Source organism: Oncorhynchus mykiss, chromosome 9 (assembly GCF_057628025.1).
Source record: "Oncorhynchus mykiss isolate SJ-2025 chromosome 9, ASM5762802v1, whole genome shotgun sequence".
NCBI classification, from domain to species: Eukaryota; Metazoa; Chordata; class Actinopteri; order Salmoniformes; family Salmonidae; genus Oncorhynchus; species Oncorhynchus mykiss.
In genome coordinates this window covers 69772706-69792671 of record NC_143030.1, presented here as the reverse complement: position 1 = coordinate 69792671, position 19966 = coordinate 69772706, and the positions used below count along the sequence as shown (strand labels likewise).

Below are 19966 nucleotides of genomic sequence, written 5' to 3'. Positions count from 1 at the left end.
TTTTCTGATTGTGGCACTGTGTGTATTTGGGTTAACATAATGGACCTTTGAATATCCCGTAGGTTTTTCTGACCTGACCATTTGCCACCTGTTTAAATCAAGGGGAAATGACTCCATCGTCATAATATATTTACCATTACATTTTTATCGTATTTAACTAGTTATGAACTAGTTATGAACTCAGTTATGAACAAATTCTCTTTCAATGATGTCCTAGGAACGGTGGGTTAACTGCTTTGTTCAGGGGCAGAAGGACTGATTTTCACCTTGTCAGCTCGGGGATTCGATCTAGCAACCTTTCGGTTACTAGTACAACGCTCTAACCACTAGGTTACCTGCCGCCACAGTTCCTTTGTTTTTTTCCGTTTCCTCAACTTTCTCAAAAGACAAAACGTGTTCTGATTCAAGAAACTTGGTCATAGACTGGATTTAGACTATAATGCGTCCAGAGGAAGAAGTCGTGAATAAAAAAAATCGAATCATTTACAAAATGTTCATTCAATGGAAAGGAACTGGGTAGATTAGCCTATAGATGAAATGCGCTGGGTATATTACATTATATTACATAATATTACATTATATTACATTATATATATTTATGTATTATGCCCTGTTCCTATTGCATTTTTGGGCAAATTTTATTTCGCAATTGTTATGTTATTATTCTTTATGAATCATTCATGTAGTTAACTAGGTTATGTCAAGTTATCAGCATTGGAATGTTGGGCCATATAGGTTGATTTAATTTAATTTAATTTATTTTGAAATGTTTGTGGTAATAATCTAACTGATTTCATTCACATGACCCAAATGACAAGACGTGGCCGAGAAACATGTGTTATCCATTTTATTTGGAATATCATCTGTGTGTTGTATTCATAATACACAACAAAATGATTTAATGTTGAAATTATTTCATGTTTAGCCAATAACTTTTTACATGGCACAGTCAACGTCCCCTCTCTGGGAGAGCATGTGTTTATATTTTCTTTCGCGATTTTGTCTTGTTGTTTTCTCAACCCCCCATCATCACAGCAGTAAGTGCAACTCGCAGAGACCGTCTGGAATCCAAAGTCATTTTCATTCAGTTTAGTGAATAGGCGTCTCCCCCTGGAATGCATCACTGACAAAGAGTTTACACCACTCCAAATAGCACCCACAGGAAACACACATTGCTTACACACTGAGACGTGCGTAATTCGCGCTAGTGTACAATTACGCACTAACGCACAATTACGCACAGCCATTACGCACGTATGTAGCAACTTTTTTAAATAAAGGTTCTCGTTACATGGATAATACGTTTGCCTCTTTTGTCCACAAGTTATTATTTATCAAATTAATAGCAATTTCAATAGAAAATAGCATGCTGTCAGCAACTGCACAGTGGCATTTGATTAACCCATTTTAAATTCTAAAACAAGTGGAGCACGGAAGAAGAAAATAAGGGAATAGCTAGGCTAATGGAGGTATTTGTTACATGTCTTTACAGTCTCTGTCTGTGAGCGGCTAGGTAAGTACTAGTTGTTAACTATTAATAAAGGCTAACTCATTGTCACAACCATCCGTGTGTCTGGGTATGTGTAGGCCTAATGCTGGCTGATGTAAGGCTGGATCGTGTGAGAGCGGCTAGCACTGATTGTTGTGTGATGGCAAAACAAAATGTGTGCATGATTACTGCTATCTCAATAGGCATAACCAGAGGTATCTCGTACCGGATTCAAGCATTTGCGGTGGGCCTATATTCTGAAACGAAATGGTGCATCACAGTGGCAAGTAGCCTAGTGTAACCTTAGTGTGTGTGTGTGTCTGTGTGTGTGTGTGTGTGTCCATGCGTTGTTCATTTTATGAATTTTATGAATTGTCGAATATTATCAGTGTTATGAGGTGATAATATACTATACAGACACTATAGACAATAATTTTCATCATTTCATAATTAATAAACTTAATTTAAAAAAGGCGCCGTAATGTTTTTTAAACCCACCAAAAATCTGTTCTTTCTATGTCATACGTTTGTGTTATCTTTCAGTCTTCTGTGATGTATTTAAAGTGTAATGTTGGAATGCAAACAAAAAATGGAATACTATATCTGACATGGTACAGGTGTCTTCTTTTTTTAGGCCATAACCATGTGTGTGAGGTGTATACTTGTTTCAAAGTAGATTTGTTTAAGACTGCCAAGAAACACTCTGTGACCCTGATATAGCCCACTGCAGTAAAACGTTCAATTAGGCCTATGCCTATACTGTGTAAAATGTTCAAATGCAACATGGATCATTCAAAACCCCCTTCCTTAAACTACAAGCAGGCACGCAGTGCAAGCACATTGATTACATCAGAATTGGTTTAAATATTGTTAATACTGTTTAGCAGTTTGTAAAATATATAATTAATGACCATTACAACGATGATTGCATTCAACCATTTATTTAATTAATAACAAATTCTTATTTACAATGAGGAACAGAGGGTTTGCCTTGTCCAGGGGCAGAATAACAGATGTTTGTTTACCTTGTCAGCTCGGGGATTCGATCCAGCTACCTTTCGGGCCCAACGCTCTAACCACTAGGCTACCTGCCGCCCCACCTGCATAACTTTGGGCAGTAAAAATAAGCTATCTACACCTCAGTAACCAGCTATATCTCTCTTCAGAATGTGCTAGTTTGTTATCAAATCACATTTTATTGGTCCATACACATATTTAGCAGATGTTGTTGCAGGTGTAGGGATATGCTTGTGTTTCTAGCTCCAACAGTACAGTATATCTAACAATTCGCAACAATACACACAGATCTAAAAGTAAAATAATGGCATTAAGAAATATATAAATATTAGGATGAGCAATGTCATTCGGGTATGGAGTAAAGACCCGTAAAGTTCAAATGCAGCCGTTTTTAGCTCATTATACAATTATTTCTGGGTAGCAATTTAGTTCCTTAGTGTGATTGTTTTCAATTAAAATGGTCAAAAATAAACAAAGGGCAATTTCTCAAGCAAGAATTTTGCTAGGACTGTCTAGGAGTGGTCTTTAGTGGGGAGAGGAACTCTTATAATGTCCTCTTATTGGCAGAGAGGTTCGGAACTATCTTTCTTATTGGTCTATTAACTAATTTATGCATGGTGATGTCACCATAGAAGGCCAAAACTCCATCCCATCAAAAAAATACTGAAATTCCAGATGATCTTTTCAAACAGCACTTACACTAAAAGGCCATGGGCATAATTTTCTAAATTTCACAGTATTATTCCAACCTCATAGTGTGGAAATACATGTAAAATACATGGAAATCACGTTTTTGAGTGCACTGGGCCTTTAAACTTTCATTCTGCCTATCTTTTGTGATCTGACACGGGAAGAAGCACTTGGCTGTTCTACTAGTGGTCTGGGTTTATTATTAATTAACCAATTAAATTAAGTGACGTGTTATAACGCTTTATAACCATTTAGTCATGAAGGGCGTCATGAAAAGGAAAATCTTATGGCAGATTTTGTAGCATCTAAAGATTATTGTGCTATTTGAAGTATTTGGGGTAACTCATAGACCTACCTCATCCGTAATTTCCCTAAATTAGCTGTTGCCTTGAATTTAATTTATTTGGGTAAAAAAACATATACAACAGAATGTACAATGTGGACCCAGAGGATAGCACTTAAAAGTATGAATTATAACACTTGTTTTCCAAGTGGCCTTAATTTAACCATATACTTACTGTATGTGAATGTTTTTGGACGGTATTACGTTTCTGTTATTTATCAGAATAACAATATGTTCCCTGAATAGTTTCCAAATAGACACCTTGGTGATTCAACATACATGTTTGAGGGTACGAGTTCAACATGACAATTCTGAACTGTATAGGCCTATTCATTTGTCAATTCAAATTAGCTTTGACAATACAACAACATGTCCCTTGTTCAAATATATGTATCATATAGGCTAAATATATGTATCATGTAGTAATGCACGTGAATAAACTGATGACTGTAATACGATGTTTTCACAATTAATTCAGAAAAATCTTAATTGGTTATGCGACATGGATGCAGGGTTCAGATCAAACCTAGAATTTACTAATGGAAAAATGTGGATTCAAATTCTAGTTAGCCAGTATACTATCCTCCTGATTTGAATATTATTTTAGCTCCACACATTTGCCATCATAGTTTCCAACAATGACGTTGATCCATATAATGTTACATAAGACGTTTAAAAATTCCCAAATTATTTAGGAGTAGGTCAATATCTAATCACATTTCAAATTAAAAATGGTTCTATGGATTCTGATGATTTTTTATTTAAACATATTAGTGCGCAAAGTAGACCTACTAACAAAGCGGAAAGGGACTTTTTTTTACTGTTTCCCTTCGTATTTATTGGAAATTACATCACCAACTTAAGGTCGTTATTATGTAGGCTAGCTAGTAGGCCTATGTATCGTAAACAGTAGCCTTATTTTTTGGTTATTGATTGACTGAAACATGCATGCGCAAAAAAAATATGGATTTCTAATAAGCGTCTCTTGTAGCATTTCTGAATGAAGAGTTGGGAATCCGACTGCTAAAATTATATTGCAGTCTGACCCCTGCACTGAGACGACAGCACCTTTGGACACTACTGTTGTCTACGGTGACAGTCGGCACCTTTTCATCTCCTGCAGCCCTCGCCCTAACTAATTCACCATATTTGGACAATGAATTCCAATGCCATTGCTCTAAACAAATGTCAAACCACAAGTTGACAGTCAGTGTAAATACATTATTTCAAAGCATTTCCTAATATTGAATGTCCAAGATACATGTACAACATTAGTGGAATTTGATAGAATAACATTGTTAGGGATGATAAAGTAGGCTATGGAGAAAATACAACATATTTGGCAATTTAGTTAGGCTCTTTTGATTTAACCAGAACAAACGATAAATAAAAAGGAGCATGGTGATGTGCGAAAGAGCGCATTTGGGTCGCACAGCATATGGATTGCTCTAGCGTATCATATCATGAAATGTACTTGAAGTGATTCTACAGTAATTCTATACTAGGCTTTCCAATCAGGGGTTGCATTATGCGTAGTTTATTCTATCAGTAGGCCTACATATAGCATCATAACAATAGCTGTCACGACACAGGCAACACGCCAATAGGCTAATAGCCTGAAGTTATCAGAGAATTCAAAGTATGGTCAATAACAGAAAAGGAAATAAGCCTAGTATCCACAAAATGTTATGAAAACCAGGATACATACATTGGATATTTTATTTTATTATCAATAATCATTAGGACAATAAATACATTCAAACATAAATAACAAGAAAGCAAAGTAATGACAAAAATAAGGGAATAACCATGCTCAAATTAGTATTTGTCTCCTGATATAATTACATTTGTCCTGTGAATGTTCCATTCAATAGGCAATTCCAAGATTAATATTGGTAGATTAATTTCATATGTGGCTAACAATACTGAACAAGACTCAAACTGCTCTGTGTCTTAGATATACGTGCAGATAGTCTACTGGCTCTATGGGTATCTACCAGCATGCTAGCAGATACCCATAGACTTCCAGTCATTGCGCTAACGCTAGTTAGCATTGGATTGTGAAACTACCTCTTAAACTTCCTTCATACTGGACACACAGACATGGAAGTGGTAATCACGAGTTCATCTGACTCTGGGGAAGTATATAAAGGGCCTCATTGCCAAAATCCCGAAGTATCCGTTTAAATAAATGAATGTAATTTATACTAATAAAATGATAAATTAAATCACTAAACAATAGCCTACCCTTTTCCAAGGCTGTATGAGGAAGATCTGTTTAGTCAAAACGTGTTGCAAAATGCCGACCAGCTGTAATTTAACCGATCTGATCCTAACCACATATAAATGTAGATATTATTGTGAATAGTTCATTAGTTTCATTAGTACCGGCTGCCTTTTATGCGGAAAATTATAGAGCGTACATTACGCATTGGTTTGAAATACAGTATGACAGATAGATGTATTTTAGACTTTTGTTAATGAAAGATTACCTTGGCTATAATAGATACGCTATATTTAGGATTTCATGGTGTTGATATCATGGGTAACCCCTAGGGTTAAAATAGGCTTGTGCTCTCATTGAGCCTGAATGTTAACTGTGTATGAGAAAATACTCAACGTTAGTGAGCTCAAGGTTTATGCTTTTTAATTTGAGCAAAATACTTTCTATTTACCTGTCTTGATATTTAGTCGCATCGTATTGATAAGAATATATGGATTACTCGTCACAATATTTAAAACACAAGTTGTAACACAACCTAAAAATTACATTGCCTAACTTTGCAAGTCGCCTTCTTCACCACCATCCATAATACCGTAAGACCATGCTGTACTACACAAACACCTGCTACAGGTTACATAATTATTAGGTGTTCATATTTCATGCTTGAATCTGAACCAAAGAGCCATGAAAGAGAAATACACTTCAAAATCTAAGGATGCTGTACAGCATATACATGTTTTAATTACAGGAAGTTCAAATGATGCAGTAGTTAGTGAGATAATTAAATAATCACATTTTGAGATGTAAGTTTGCATACATTTATTCAGTTTAAAGCAAAAACGAATGACCTCCCTTGATCTTGGAGGTCACCAACGCAATGACTTCACACTAGCAGTTGTCAAATAAAAAAATAAGATACAGTCGAAGGGGCCATCGTTATAGTCCCCTTGACGAATACAATAGCAATCTACTATTCAAAAGTTACATTTGAGATAATAGGCTATATCTAGTTTGTCATTTTGGAGGCAACATTGTGCATTATTGTATGTTATTCGTTTAGACTGCAAAAGCTCAAATGGAATATTTTGATTATTAAAGTATGTGTCTTACCATAGCATGCATACAACGAATTGCAACATGTATCACCAATGTCAACCCTTATCCACTAACCACCCCACTATCCCTTAGAGTCAAGTCCGTCGTCGTTGTCGCAGTTAATCTGAATCAAGCTTTTTTTGTATCGTTATCTTTAACTTTGCGTGGTTGGAAAATTACCCTTAATTAAGTAAGTATTTCACTGTTAGTCTACACCTGTTGTTTACGAAGCATGTGACAAATAAAATGTGATTTTGCATTTTATTTTTTAGATATGCCTATACATACATATTCGGAATACACAAATGCACATTTTGTTTTGTTAAGTATTACTGCACTGTTGGAGAAACATAAGCATTTCGCTGCACCTGCTAAAAAAATTACTGGACAAATACAATTTGATTTGATTAATATGTTTATCTGCGTTATTAGAGTATTCGTAGACTTCTTCTCTAGGCATATATGACAACACAAAGGCTTATTCTCGGATCATATATCAGTGTATGCCATATTAGTCTCACAAAACAAGAACATGTATTCCTCTTGTTGCAAGCCTACATCTCTAGCCTGATTATTCCTTGAACCAATATCTCATCTCCATTGCAGCACAAAAATCCCTTAGTCCCTGTCGTTGCTGTCTGTCCTCACTGTTCCAGTGTTGGTTTTATGTTAAGCTAGGAACTCGACTGTAGTTTTATTAACGACACGTTTATGAACAATCAAATGGTCCTCGTAAACATTTATTGAAGGACATAAAAACATGCACTGCCACTTGTCGAATATAGCCGCTGTAGTTGGCCAAGTTTCAAGCATCGTAGTAGTAACTCTTTCCTCTATCTATCCAAACATCATATGGGGGGGGGGGGGGGGTATCCCAATTCTGCTTCTTTGTTGTCTGTGCAAACTTTTCTCTTGTATATAATTTTTTTTGCAATGGTAGTAGGATAGAATGTACAATATTATCTATGCTCTTCATAAAATAAAATCAAGTAAACTATATTTTCTCCAAATTAAAAGATAAATACGGTTATACAATGAAAAACGCAGAATAATTCAAAGCCTAATGTGTTAGAGAGTGAGTTTAATGATCCATTTTACTACTGAACTAAGTCTATTCGCGCATAAAACTGGACTACGGAGACATTAGACAGAGATTGATTACATCAGCAAATAGTGCCTACGATTTCATACCTAGCCAACCCCAGCCTGTTTGACGACTAGTTTCACATATTCTACTCATTTTTGATGCTATTTGATCAACGTCAGAACATAATACTGTTGAATTTACCTCTTATGCATCCAGGGAAAAAACATCTGAATATGATTTTATAATCCATGTCTAGTCCAATGCTATGCCAGGATAACTCGCGCATTGATCCACAGTGCAATTTTTTGGGGGGTAAATATAATCACGTGTTGCTTCGGCAGCCAATAGCAGCCGGGGAAGCTTTGAGAAATAATTACCTGCCTTGATTGTTCTATGGGTAGATAAAAAAGTACACATACGCTCCAAAAAATAATCTGATGCATGTAAAATAGAGGGGCAGCATCGACATGTCGGCCACGGTTCCCTTAAGTAATTATTATGTAGATTCCTTGATAAACCACGAAAGCGAGGATGTTATTGCGGCTCGATTCTCGGGTTCTGGTTCGCACCCTACCGGCCCTCGTCCGACGTCCCTCGTATCGGAGTGTGGTGACTATCCCTCCTGCAGCTTTGCCTCTAAACCATCCGTTTTCTCTACATCCTGGACCCCTGTTCACTCCCAGTCCTCAGTGGTCTACCATCCATACAGCCATCAACCTCATCTAGGAACGGACTCAAGGTATGTGCGGTCATGGCTGGAGCCGATCTCGGGGGCAATGTCCTTTCCAGGCTACCCTGCCAACGCCAGACACTATGGGCTGAAGCCCGACGCCTTCCAGGAGCATCGAGCCAGTGACTGCCTCGCCTCCAACGGACGCACCTACACGGATTATATATATTGCACCACCGCTGACATCCGAGAAAAGACCCATCCAAACATCCATTCTCCTGAGACCGAGCCTTTGGCTTTCGGGAAGCATAAAGACGAGAAGCCAGAATTAGACCCGAGTAAGTTCGAGCCCCTTGTTCAAAACCGGGAATGTGAGTAGTTTGGAAGAGATTCTGTCTGTGTTCATTTAATTTGGTTTAGAGCTAGATCATAGCGTCTCTCTGCCACAATTTCATCCCCCTTTCTTTCCTCGACTGAATCTACTCGGCTAGGGGGGCTACCTTGAGGGACTGTAAAGAGACAAACGCTATTTGGATTGGGCTATAAAACGACGAGCGGGTTATAAAATAGGGGACTACTCGAAAAACCTATGGACGTTGTAAATTTGAGGGACTATGCAACATGGCCGCATCTCAGCAAATCTGTTTTAGATGCCAAATACTTTTTTGCCCGAGAATTGGGACTGTCAATATTAATAATCATTATAAACCATGTTGTATGGCCACTATGGTTTACGATGCTAGTAGACTATGCCACTATATCCCCCATAGTCTACTAGTAAATAAACTACAATTATATTTTAAAGAGATATTATGTTGCTATGTCAAGTATATCCAGTAAAACTGGATCCTCCCTAGAAAAACACCAAAGAGAAACCCTGATAAGGAACTACAGTAGCATGGCAACACATGAACACGCGGTGTAGCGTAAGTGTATGTTGTCTGTTGTCATCCTACATAATCTTTTTCCATTCCAAACCAAATGTCGATATAACTCCAACAGTTGAGGAATTTTTGCAACATATTCGAGGGACTTTCACTGGATGTAAGGCTTGAAATACAGGCCGTTTTTATGGGCCTATAAAGCGAATAGGCATTGAGTATTTTACGACGGCATTTCTCAGAAGTCCAAGAAAGGGAAAAGCTGGAAGAGCAACACTAAATGTTCTAACGTTAAAAGATACATTTGACGTTTGTTTCCTACAACATTATATTTACTAATACATTTGAGGGACCACCACTACCTCTGAGATCTAGCATAGCTTTTGGAGACCCAAAAGTACAAGGCCTTATCATGCGTCATAGCTTCAACTTTGATATTATTGCTGACTGATAATGTGTTATCTGTTTTTATGTGTTGATTTTCAGATAACCCAGTTGCAAACTGGATTCACGCGCGTTCAACAAGGAAGAAGCGGTGCCCTTATTCAAAATACCAGACTCTCGAACTTGAAAAGGAGTTTTTGTTCAATATGTACCTAACCAGAGACCGTCGATATGAGGTGGCAAGAGTCCTCAACCTCACGGAGAGGCAGGTCAAAATCTGGTTCCAGAACCGGCGCATGAAGATGAAGAAAATGAACAAAGAAAAAACCGACCGCAACAAAGAACAATAATAAAGGAATGGTTACAACAACGACAAAGAGCAAAAACAAGAATCAGACACAGTAAAATAACCACTATTGCCATGGATAACAACAAAGATAAACCAAAATACATGACGCCCCCTTCTTAATGTTGGATTTTGTGTTGGATGTTGTTTTTGTTTTTTTATTAACCCCACCTTCCATGTTTGATGCTAAATATTTTTTGTTTCTCCACATGCACCTTTCCTTGTTCAGGTTTAAAATAGCCTTTAAGGAAAGAAAACATTTGCACTTGTGAAGATACCTGTAGGCCTCTATGTTTATTTACATAAGGAACATTTTAAACATTAAACATATTTTGAACAAATGTATAACTGTCCCAAAGTATAAGGAATGGAACACTGGAATTATTTTAATTTCTACCCTCCATAATTTATGACGTCCGTGCGAATATTCCTTACATGTTTGTTTCTTGTGAATGTTATGCAGGTGTTGTGGCATATTTTGTACAGAAAGAGAACATCTGCCCTCTTAACAAATGTATGTCTGTCTTGTGTATATGTGGTCACGTATCCGTTCGGTGTACTTATTTGTGCGTTTCGTATTATTTTGAGTGTATAGACAACACGTGCCATTCATTATAGAAAGTGTAGATATAGACCTACTCAAATATAAAAATGATCATGAGGCTCTTGTGTTTTCTGTATTTTCAAGCAATCTCTTAACAAAACAGACGTAGATATGCATAGAATCTTACTACCCGTGCAAACCAATGTAAAACAAAATATTGCGACGTAGAGCACACATTTGAGGCGCTTCAAATAGACCAAGCCAGTATATTAATGATGTCATCACAAATGCACACACACCAGATTGCTGTTAACCTGGAGAGAAACAGCTCTAATACCTTAAATAGCCCAATTTCCCCGCAAGTGGAATATTGGAAGCAGATGAAACGTTTCCTAATCTTCTGTTAGCATTTCCAGGCTAGGCAGACTCTTAGGGCTACCACGCAAGCTATAACCTAAACCTTCTTTCAGTCAACTTGCTTATTTGAAAAAAAAAATGTTTTTACCTCAACTAAATTACAGTTAGAAACACATTTCGAGACATTGGACCTATTTGAAAGGTAACGAAATGAAAATGTTCTAACGTGAAAATAAATTCCCTTGTCTGGCATTTGTTTACTGTGTCTTGGCCTAAATTGCCTTTTTGTGGTGTCGAACAATACGGACAGGATGCTGTAATTTCAAAGCCCAATCCAGTGCATTTCCGCACAGGACAAAAATGCTGCGTTTACAGCTCTGCTAGAACTCAGTTGCTTGTCTCAAATGCAGACGAACAAAGCAAACCCGACTAACTGGCTAGACGTCTGGGCTAAATTACTTTATGGTTTTAATGGTGGGACGGTGGGTGATGTTGGGCTCGTTCAAAGGGGGCTTGCTGCAGCTAGTTTGTCTGTTGGGCCCACCGCAAACATGCCGCTGCCTTTAAAACAAATGTTTTATTTAACCAGGCAAGTCAGTTAAGAACAAATTATTATTTACAATGACGGCCTATTGGGGAACAGTGGGTTTACTGCCTTGTTCAGGAGCAGAAAGACAGTTTTTTACCTTGTCAGCTTGGAAATTCGATCCAGCAACCTTTTAGTTACTGGCACAACGCTCTAACTACTAGGCTACATTTGCCAAACTCTAAGGGCAGCTCCCTCTCTGGGTCAGAGTAGACATAGGCTATCTGACCGCAATAAGAAACCAACGTCAAAAGCAGCATATTCGCATTGGACAATGTACATGTATCTACTATAGTGGTTAGCAGACAACCCATAGAACAGTATCATGAAAAGAAACAAAGATCCTGAGTCTACTGAAATAAAAGCAGACGCTAAACGTAGGAAGCCTACTAATATAGTTTATTTGACGGATCGTGAAATACATATTCAACACATTTGTTATGCCGTCTACTGCATTTTTCCCCTCGTGTAATATATGTGGGTTTGATAAAACCATGCATGGTGCAGTTGAATGTTGGTGATCGACCTTAACACTAGATGACGCTGTTGACCGACTCTTTGGGCCTGTACCGCTAGTGCCTCCGTGCTGTGGATTTGCGTGATGCAAAAACAGGGAGAAGGCTAGGCGTATGTCTGTAGGTCTACTGATGAAAGAAATGCTGCTTCGGTCGTTCATCACATTTTTAAGAAAAAATGTTGTGATATAATTGACTGTCTCACTTGTAGGACTGGGTACAGGAGACATAGATTATGCCTGTTGAACCTTTCATGCGCTTGTGTTGTGTGTATAGCCTAATAATTGTAGGCTATTTCTAGGATAGGTCTATTTTGCATTTGTACATTCCTTTACCTAAATGACCTTTACATTAGTAGAACATTAGCCTAGTATTTGTTAACACACTAAAGCTGTTTTGTATACGTGTTATGGATTCTATTATTCATGATTGTAAACTGTTAACAACTGCTAGCAAATCGATTAGGTTGATTCTGTATATGTGCACCAACATTGATGCTCAATTAACATTTGGACTAACATTTGAAAACATCACACTTTTCAAGTTAAGCGCAATTTAAATCACTTCTTTGTCTCTTCTTTTACGCCAGTGGTGTGGCCTAGTTTTCCTGTGGAGAGGCGTGGACCGTGCACCATAAACGTGTAATAGTCACCATATATATACTTAATAGAATATGACACATTTCCATATCAAACCACTTTAAGAAGGAAACATCTCCAAACCAGTAAAATTAACAAATAAAGAAAGTTTTTATTTCAATGTATTGACAAATAACACTAAAGGCTTCAATAATCAATTACCCTAATACACATTTTAACATTAATACTAGATCCTAATAATAATATTATAATACTAGAAGAATAATTATTGTAATAATAATGTTATTATTAGCAATTATAGGCCTACATCAGAAGCAGTATTATAATAGTAGCCTAGTATAGTGAGGTTTTTATAGTTATTCTCTGTGTTTTTGTTGTTGAAATATGTCTATAACAGCAGCTCAAATTTCCACGACGGTAAATTGCAACAAAGACCAGCAATCAGTATATTTATAGACTGTACGACAAGTCTATAAATTTTCTCTGTGCCTTTCCTATTTTACGATCATGTGTAAAAATCGTCAGTAACACCACAAAGCCCACATGAGCACACAACTGAAATAAATATTGTACCAGCAATATGTACGCAGAAATAACGAGACATCTAATGCAATCGGTCAGTACAGTGAGTCGGGTATTCACAACAGGTAGTGTTTATATTTGAGCGTTACGGTGTTTTACCGCCTTCTGTAGTTTAAGTGCGCGAGAGACATGGGAAATCGCGTAGACCTATATATATCTCAAGTATGAACACGGGTTAGCATGGGTTAATGTTGAACAACAAGGGTTAGATATTTTTATATTTTTGTGATTTTGTTAAAGATGTCATTATAGCCTTATTATTGTACGCCATTATCAGTAAACTTACGCATGTTGTATATGCTAAGCCTGGTCTACTCGTTTTTAAAGTTATATAGGACTCTATGTTTAGTTTCACTGTCATAATAGCAGGCAGTATAGCGGGCCCGCAAGCAGTGCTATTGTGCAAGCTAAGTATTTATGGTAGTCTAGGCTAACAGCATCCAATTTAAACCTTTGTTGATATAAGGAATGGCTCAGAAACTGTAAAACATTAGGGTACACATGAGGACTTTATGAACAAAGCCTTCTTATTCTATTCGTTAGGCTATACGTGTGTACTTCTATGTATCATGTAAGCACCGTGTAAGAGTAATATGACCACAACGATATTTTGATTTGATAATTTTCACATTTTATGCATCAATTTGGACTCCTCTATCTAATAGAATGGTTAGCGCATGTTGCCTCTTAAGGGGTATGTAGCGTACCCGCTGACAGCTTGTAGAAAAATTAAGGGGGGGGGGGGTGATTGGTGTTGGGAGGGGAAATTGTGGTGGGGGTGGTTGGGTGGGAAGCAACAAAAAAAGAAAGAAACGCTCGTGACTCTGTCCGCGGAGCAAGCCAGCTTGAACCTCAATGCATCCAAAGCACACACCATGAGCCGGATTTGAGGCTGAAAAATAGAAGATACTGGAGATAGTGAGAGAGACTCGAAGAGAAGAGTGTTGGAGCGCAAGAGAGCTGCCTGAGACTGTCTAAGGGGGCAGCGTTTCTCCATCTAGTTCCGGTTTGTCAGTCTGCGCTGTGTGCGACTGGGAACCTAAACAAAAGGCTGCCACAATCCAAAAGGGGATATTCTACAACGAAGAAACCTCGTCTGTGGTTTAATGCAAACTAAACAATGAGCTCATATTTTGTTAACCCTCTTTTCTCCAAATACAAAGGCTGTGAATCACTGGAGCCAACTTACTACGACTGCAGGTTCCCACAAAGCGTTGCCCGTAGCCACACGCTGGTCTACGGACCCGGGGCAGCTGCATCGGGCTTTCAACAGCCGTCCCATCATGTCCAGGATTTTTTCCACCATGGGACCACGGGGATCTCCAACCCTGCATACCAACAGAACCCTTGCGCACTGGCTTGCCATGGAGACGCAACGAAATTTTATGGATATGAAGCTCTTCCGAGACAACCGCTTTATGGTACCCAGCAAGAGCCAAGCCTCGCGCAATACCCAGACTGTAAATCGTCTAACGGCTCTAACCCCGGAGAAGGACAAGGCCATTTAAATCAGAACTCGTCTCCCACTCTTATGTTTCCTTGGATGAGACCCCACGGTTAGAATTATTTTGTGTTCTTTTTTTATATATAGCTATAAATGTGTGTGTGTTTGTGTGTGTGTGTGTGTGTGTGTGTGTGTGTGTGTGTGTGTGTGTGTGTGTGTGTGTGTGTGTGTGTGTGTGTGTGTGTGTGTGTGTGTGTGTGTGTGTGTGTGTGTGTGTGTGTGTGTGTGTATATAACCTACGTGCGTAAAAGCAAAATATGTAATAAGCAATGGAGGCTGTATCTATTTATTTGTTACATTTTTGTGCAACAAATATAGATTTCACCCAAAGTAAGTGGATTAGAGCCTATCTATAGCTCTCGCAAGTATACACAACATTATCACTGTATTATGTAAAGTATAACATAAACATATGACCTTCTTACAAACAACCAGGTTCTCATGTAATAATTCCCAAATAATTAACAACCAATGCTGGCTAACTTGACGACGGTTTTGGTGATAAAGATTGTGTTTTGCTTGAGAAAATCTGAAATGACAAAAAAACCAACAGGAATCCAGTTAAAACAATGGTTATTTGAAGTACCAGAAGTACAACTAAGTGCATCCTAAATCTAATAGAAACCTACTAACCAGAATGCCCTAAAAATGTTATGACCAAAATGACCAAATTATTACAGTAACAATAAATTACTTTTAAAACAAATATGAGGTACTTTTTAATGCTTCTAACATGACTATTCTACGTTCATCCCGTTCACATTTCCTTACCCTAAACCAAGCTAATAGGCTAGTGGATGTTAAATAGTTAGAATGAAACCTTGTGGACTAGATCGTTTAGATTGTTTTTAATGTGATACTAGACAGATGTTTTTTAGGCCTAAATATACTTTCCTCCACAATCTGCAGAAGAACTTGTATCCATTATGTGTGTGAGGTGTGTGATGTTTTGTGTGTGTTGTGTGTGTGTGCCTGCGTACACAGTTACCTGTTACATAATTTAAAAAGTAAATGTTAGGTTGTACTTTCTAGCTCATGCACATTTCAATGGCTAAACCGACTCCAAATACAAACCATCATAGCTATTATTGTATGTCCTTTTATCTTATGCACGAAGATGATCGCATTTATTTAAGTAATCGCACTATGGGCCTCTACAGTATTTATTTTAGAGTTGTTTTTTCTTTCATCCTGAAATGTTAATGCCACCATCAAATTCATTCTTATTTACTAACCTTATTTACTATTTAATTTAAGCACCAGGGAGGCGAAATGGAAGACAAACCTACAGTCGCTACCAAACTCTGGAGCTGGAGAAGGAGTTTCTCTTCAATCCTTATCTTACACGCAAGCGGCGGATCGAGGTGTCCCATGCCCTGAGTCTCACAGAGAGGCAGGTCAAGATATGGTTTCAAAATCGACGAATGAAGTGGAAAAAAGAAAACAACAAAGACAAGTTTCCGGGACAGAGAGGAGAGGCGGATGCTGATGCCGAGCCTGAGGAGGAGGTCAACGAGGACGGTGACGGGGAAGAGGGGGAAGAGAAAGAAGTGGAAGAGAAAAATAAAGTTGATCCCAAGGAGTGATTTTATGGTCATTTATGGTTTAATGGCAGAAAAAGAGGAAAAAGAGTATAGTAGACGGGAGAGGAGAGAAGAAGGCAGAGAGCGTTAACTTTATGGACACGGTTTTATTAGTCAACAAGGGAAAGGGAAAAAAGATCTTACAGATATTGCTGGCATAATCATTTATCTATTTCTCCCTCATCACGATGCTTTAGGGATACAAATTAGTTATTTTGTCGTTTTGGACGTTTCCTTACAATATACATTTGCCAATATTACATCTGGGAAAGGTAATGGTAGCACATAGGTGATCTTTGTATGGGTTAACTTTAAACGCATGTTTAATTAACAGAGTAGGCTAGGCTACTTTTAGAATATGTTTTGTTTGGTTTATCTGACAAAAGCATAACCAAACAAATGCATATAGGAAGACAACGCAAGGTCCAACAAGCCTTGGCCAATGCCAATCTAATCTTGTAAATACACAACACATTCACAATAGACATCTTTGCGAATATGTGATTTAAAATCGTAAGCAAAACGTAACTAAAAACAATGTTTAATGTCATGACAGCAGTGTGACTTCTGAGGGATATAACATTGATTAGCAGCAGGCGTATATGTAAAACACATGTTTTAATTGTTTTTATTATACTTCATTGTCATTTGTGGTGAATGGCCAAGACAAGAATATGTGGTTCTTACTTCATATATAGTTTTGTTAGAATTACCAGGGACATGCAATCGTTTAAAATCGTTAAGACGCTACCTAAAACAGGGAAAATTGCAATAGAGATTTCTAAATAGAGATTTCAAATGATATTGTTTTTATAGTGTTATATCAACGTTATATGATTAAATTATATTTCATTTGCCCAATATATACCTATGCTTGTTTAAGACAATTTGTGAGTCTTAGGAAGACACAGTTAGCTCAAAGCCAAGTCAACGATTTGTCGTTCAGATTGTACCACGGCACTACCTACTAAAACAGAGCTTTGCCTTTTACTTCATTTTGTATTCAATAATAATGGCACTGCTATGTTTAGATGAAAATCTATATTTTCCCCAACAACTAAAACTGCCTATAGAAAACGCACATGACTGTGTGTGATAATAATACCTTCTACAATTGCAAGGGTTTTAAGAAGTAAGGCGTGTTCTTTTAATGTGCTGGTGATAATAGAGTAGTTTTTTTGCACTGAATATAATCTTTATGTACGTCTTGTTATATTCTTGATGTTAATAGGCTCGTTTTCTGGTGTTTCCCATGTGAACGACGGAATTGTGTGTCCCCGCCATTGTTTTTTGACATAAAAAGATGAATAAACAAGATGGCTCACAATCGTTCCTCTTCTTGTCTGTAAGAACTTGTTGACTGAATGACTAAATGGCTGAGCGTGCATGGGCTAGATGACTGTTTCTCCTGTCTGTCCGCTACACAACACCGAGCAATCCCTTCATGTACACTGCAACGGAAAACTCAATTACATGCTATTTGTTTGAAATTATGTTGCAGTATGTTGTACTGCTGCAAACTGTAAATTATGGTGCATTGTGGGGAAATGTTGTGTTCAGGAAATAATGGCTGTATTTTGAATACTACTGTAATCCCACCCCACATAATACCGTATTTTTGGGGCACCCACAACCTTTTGACCATTAGTGGGTGCATGGTAGTGTTGTATCTGGCTCAATAGCATATTTTGAGACATGCATTGTCAGAGGCTATATTTGTTGCACACGTGAGTGAGAATGCTGTACCAACTTAGCTCCTATGTGGTTATCGTGCCCACCAACTTAAAATGTATAGGGGAAAGATTGGAGCGGCAGCAAGCCTTGAACCTTAACATTTGCCCTGTAGTCGCTACCGGTTTATAATCCTTTGTTAAGGTCTATAAAAGTGCATGTGATATATAAACCAAATATACATTTTTATCAACTGGGTTGTTCAAGCCCTGAATGCTGATTGGCTGACAGCCGTGGTATATCAGACCATGTACCATATGCATGACAAAACATTTATTTTACTGCTCTAATTACACTGGTAACCAGTTTGTAATAGCAATAAGGCACCTTGGGGGTTTGTGGTATATGGCCAATATAGCACAAAACACAAATAGGGCTGTATCCAGGCACTCCGTGTTGGGTCTTGCATAAGAGCAGCCCTTGGCCGTAGTATATTGGCCAGACACCACACCACCTTTGGCCATATTGCTTAAATATGCTGCAATGTTAGTAAACACGTTACCTAGCAGCCAACCTGCTTGCACCAATCCCTCGCAATTACAGTAAAATAATGTGAAATACAAACTCCTCCCCTCAATTTCATTCATTCCGATTATGGTAGCCTTGCCTTTTTTTCAGTATAATGCAGTCAATTGTATTGTATTGTAGTATGTGTCGTTACACAGTACTTGCTGTGTTTATATGTTTATATTACAGTAAGTGTAAAATGAAATGCAGAATTTTACATGCCACCGAGGTGCCTGTAAGCTACTGTCAAAATCACAGTAACCCCATTTACAGTGTAGTTTACAGAGCAGACAAGGGCTGCCCAATCCTCTTACTGGAGATCTACCATCCTGTGTGTTTTCAATCCAACCCTAATTTAACACACCTGATTCTACTAATTAGCTGCTCAACAAGACCTTAACTAGCAGAATCAGATATGCTAAATTAGGGTTGGACTGAAAACCTACAGGACAGTAGACCTCCAGGAAGAGGGTTGGGCAGCCCTGGACTAGACAACACCCTCAAAACATTTTAGAGGAATGGCACACTGTTGATTATTATTGTGCCAATACCCATTAGACTACACTATAAAAAGTAACTGTCGAACTCATTAAAGAAATTGAGTAGTGGCTACTCAAACATCTCCAACAGTCAGTAGAACTCAAATCATAAAAGTCGTACTAACTCAGATGTCAACTAGATTTCTCATCACTTAATGTTTTTGAGTAGAGTTAACAGCTATTAGGTTATTGAGTAAGTATAACTTCATTTATTTGTGTTCTGCTAATCTAAAGTGATTGAGACTTTACAAGTCATAATTATTTAATATTTTAAAGTAAATCTAATGTTAATTAAATAAGTTGCTCTTGCTTGATTCTATTATGTTTTGCATCTGTACTTAAATTAGTAAAGTAAGAGTCAAACACATTGATATTTGAGTAAAAAACACTTCTGTGTTGTGCTGATATAGAATTATTACGTATATGCAAGTTTTGAATATACTAGTGCTACGTGGTTAATGTATACATGTTTTTATTTATGATACTTTCACACAATGTTGTATGCATGTTTAAAGAAAGAAATGTATATTTCTAAAATAGTATTAAGCATGTGTTATGCTACAAGTTGTAATTGATCATGATGAATAGATATCAAAACCGTCAGGCAAATTGATGTTGAATAACGAGACAAGTCATTCCCACCATCAACAAGGTGTGTACCACTCTTAATGATAGAGGCTAATGCAGCTTCCT

General features: G+C 37.6%; 2 protein-coding genes across 4 annotated transcripts; both read left to right on the top strand.

Annotated features, from left to right (window-relative positions):
- The first annotated feature begins 8288 nt into the window (after positions 1-8288).
- LOC110532669 (homeobox protein Hox-C9) lies at positions 8289-10884 on the top strand. Of its 2 annotated transcripts, none has more exons than XM_021616759.3 (2): positions 8289-8953; positions 9983-10884. In XM_021616759.3, the coding sequence occupies exons 1-2, from the start codon at positions 8413-8415 to the stop codon at positions 10228-10230; spliced, it is 789 nt and encodes a 262-aa protein (XP_021472434.2). In that variant the 5' UTR covers positions 8289-8412; the 3' UTR covers positions 10231-10884. The 2 variants fall into 2 exon arrangements, with proteins under 2 accessions (XP_021472434.2, XP_036844583.1); XM_036988688.2 differs by having other exon boundaries at positions 8307-8986.
- Positions 10885-13550: 2666 nt separating this feature from the next.
- On the top strand, positions 13551-17823 carry LOC110532670 (homeobox protein Hox-C8a). Of its 2 annotated transcripts, none has more exons than XM_021616760.3 (2): positions 13551-14965; positions 16171-17823. In XM_021616760.3, the coding sequence occupies exons 1-2, from the start codon at positions 14530-14532 to the stop codon at positions 16497-16499; spliced, it is 765 nt and encodes a 254-aa protein (XP_021472435.1). In that variant the 5' UTR covers positions 13551-14529; the 3' UTR covers positions 16500-17823. The 2 variants fall into 2 exon arrangements, with proteins under 2 accessions (XP_021472435.1, XP_021472437.1); XM_021616762.3 differs by having other exon boundaries at positions 13628-14965; positions 16177-17823.
- The last annotated feature ends 2143 nt before the right edge of the window (positions 17824-19966 follow it).

What these genes read in the sequence shown, in the direction of transcription:
- LOC110532669 (XM_036988688.2), top strand. Translation starts at nt 8,413, where the DNA reads ATGTCGGCCACGGTTCCCTTAAGTAATTATTATGTAGATTCCTTGATA. An exon ending in CCTTGTTCAAAACCGGGAAT is followed by an intron (nt 8,987 to 9,982) that starts GTGAGTAGTTTG and finishes GTTGATTTTCAG; the next exon opens with ATAACCCAGTTGCAAACTGG.
- LOC110532670 (XM_021616760.3), top strand. Translation starts at nt 14,530, where the DNA reads ATGAGCTCATATTTTGTTAACCCTCTTTTCTCCAAATACAAAGGCTGT. An exon ending in TCCTTGGATGAGACCCCACG is followed by an intron (nt 14,966 to 16,170) that starts GTTAGAATTATT and finishes ATTTAATTTAAG; the next exon opens with CACCAGGGAGGCGAAATGGA.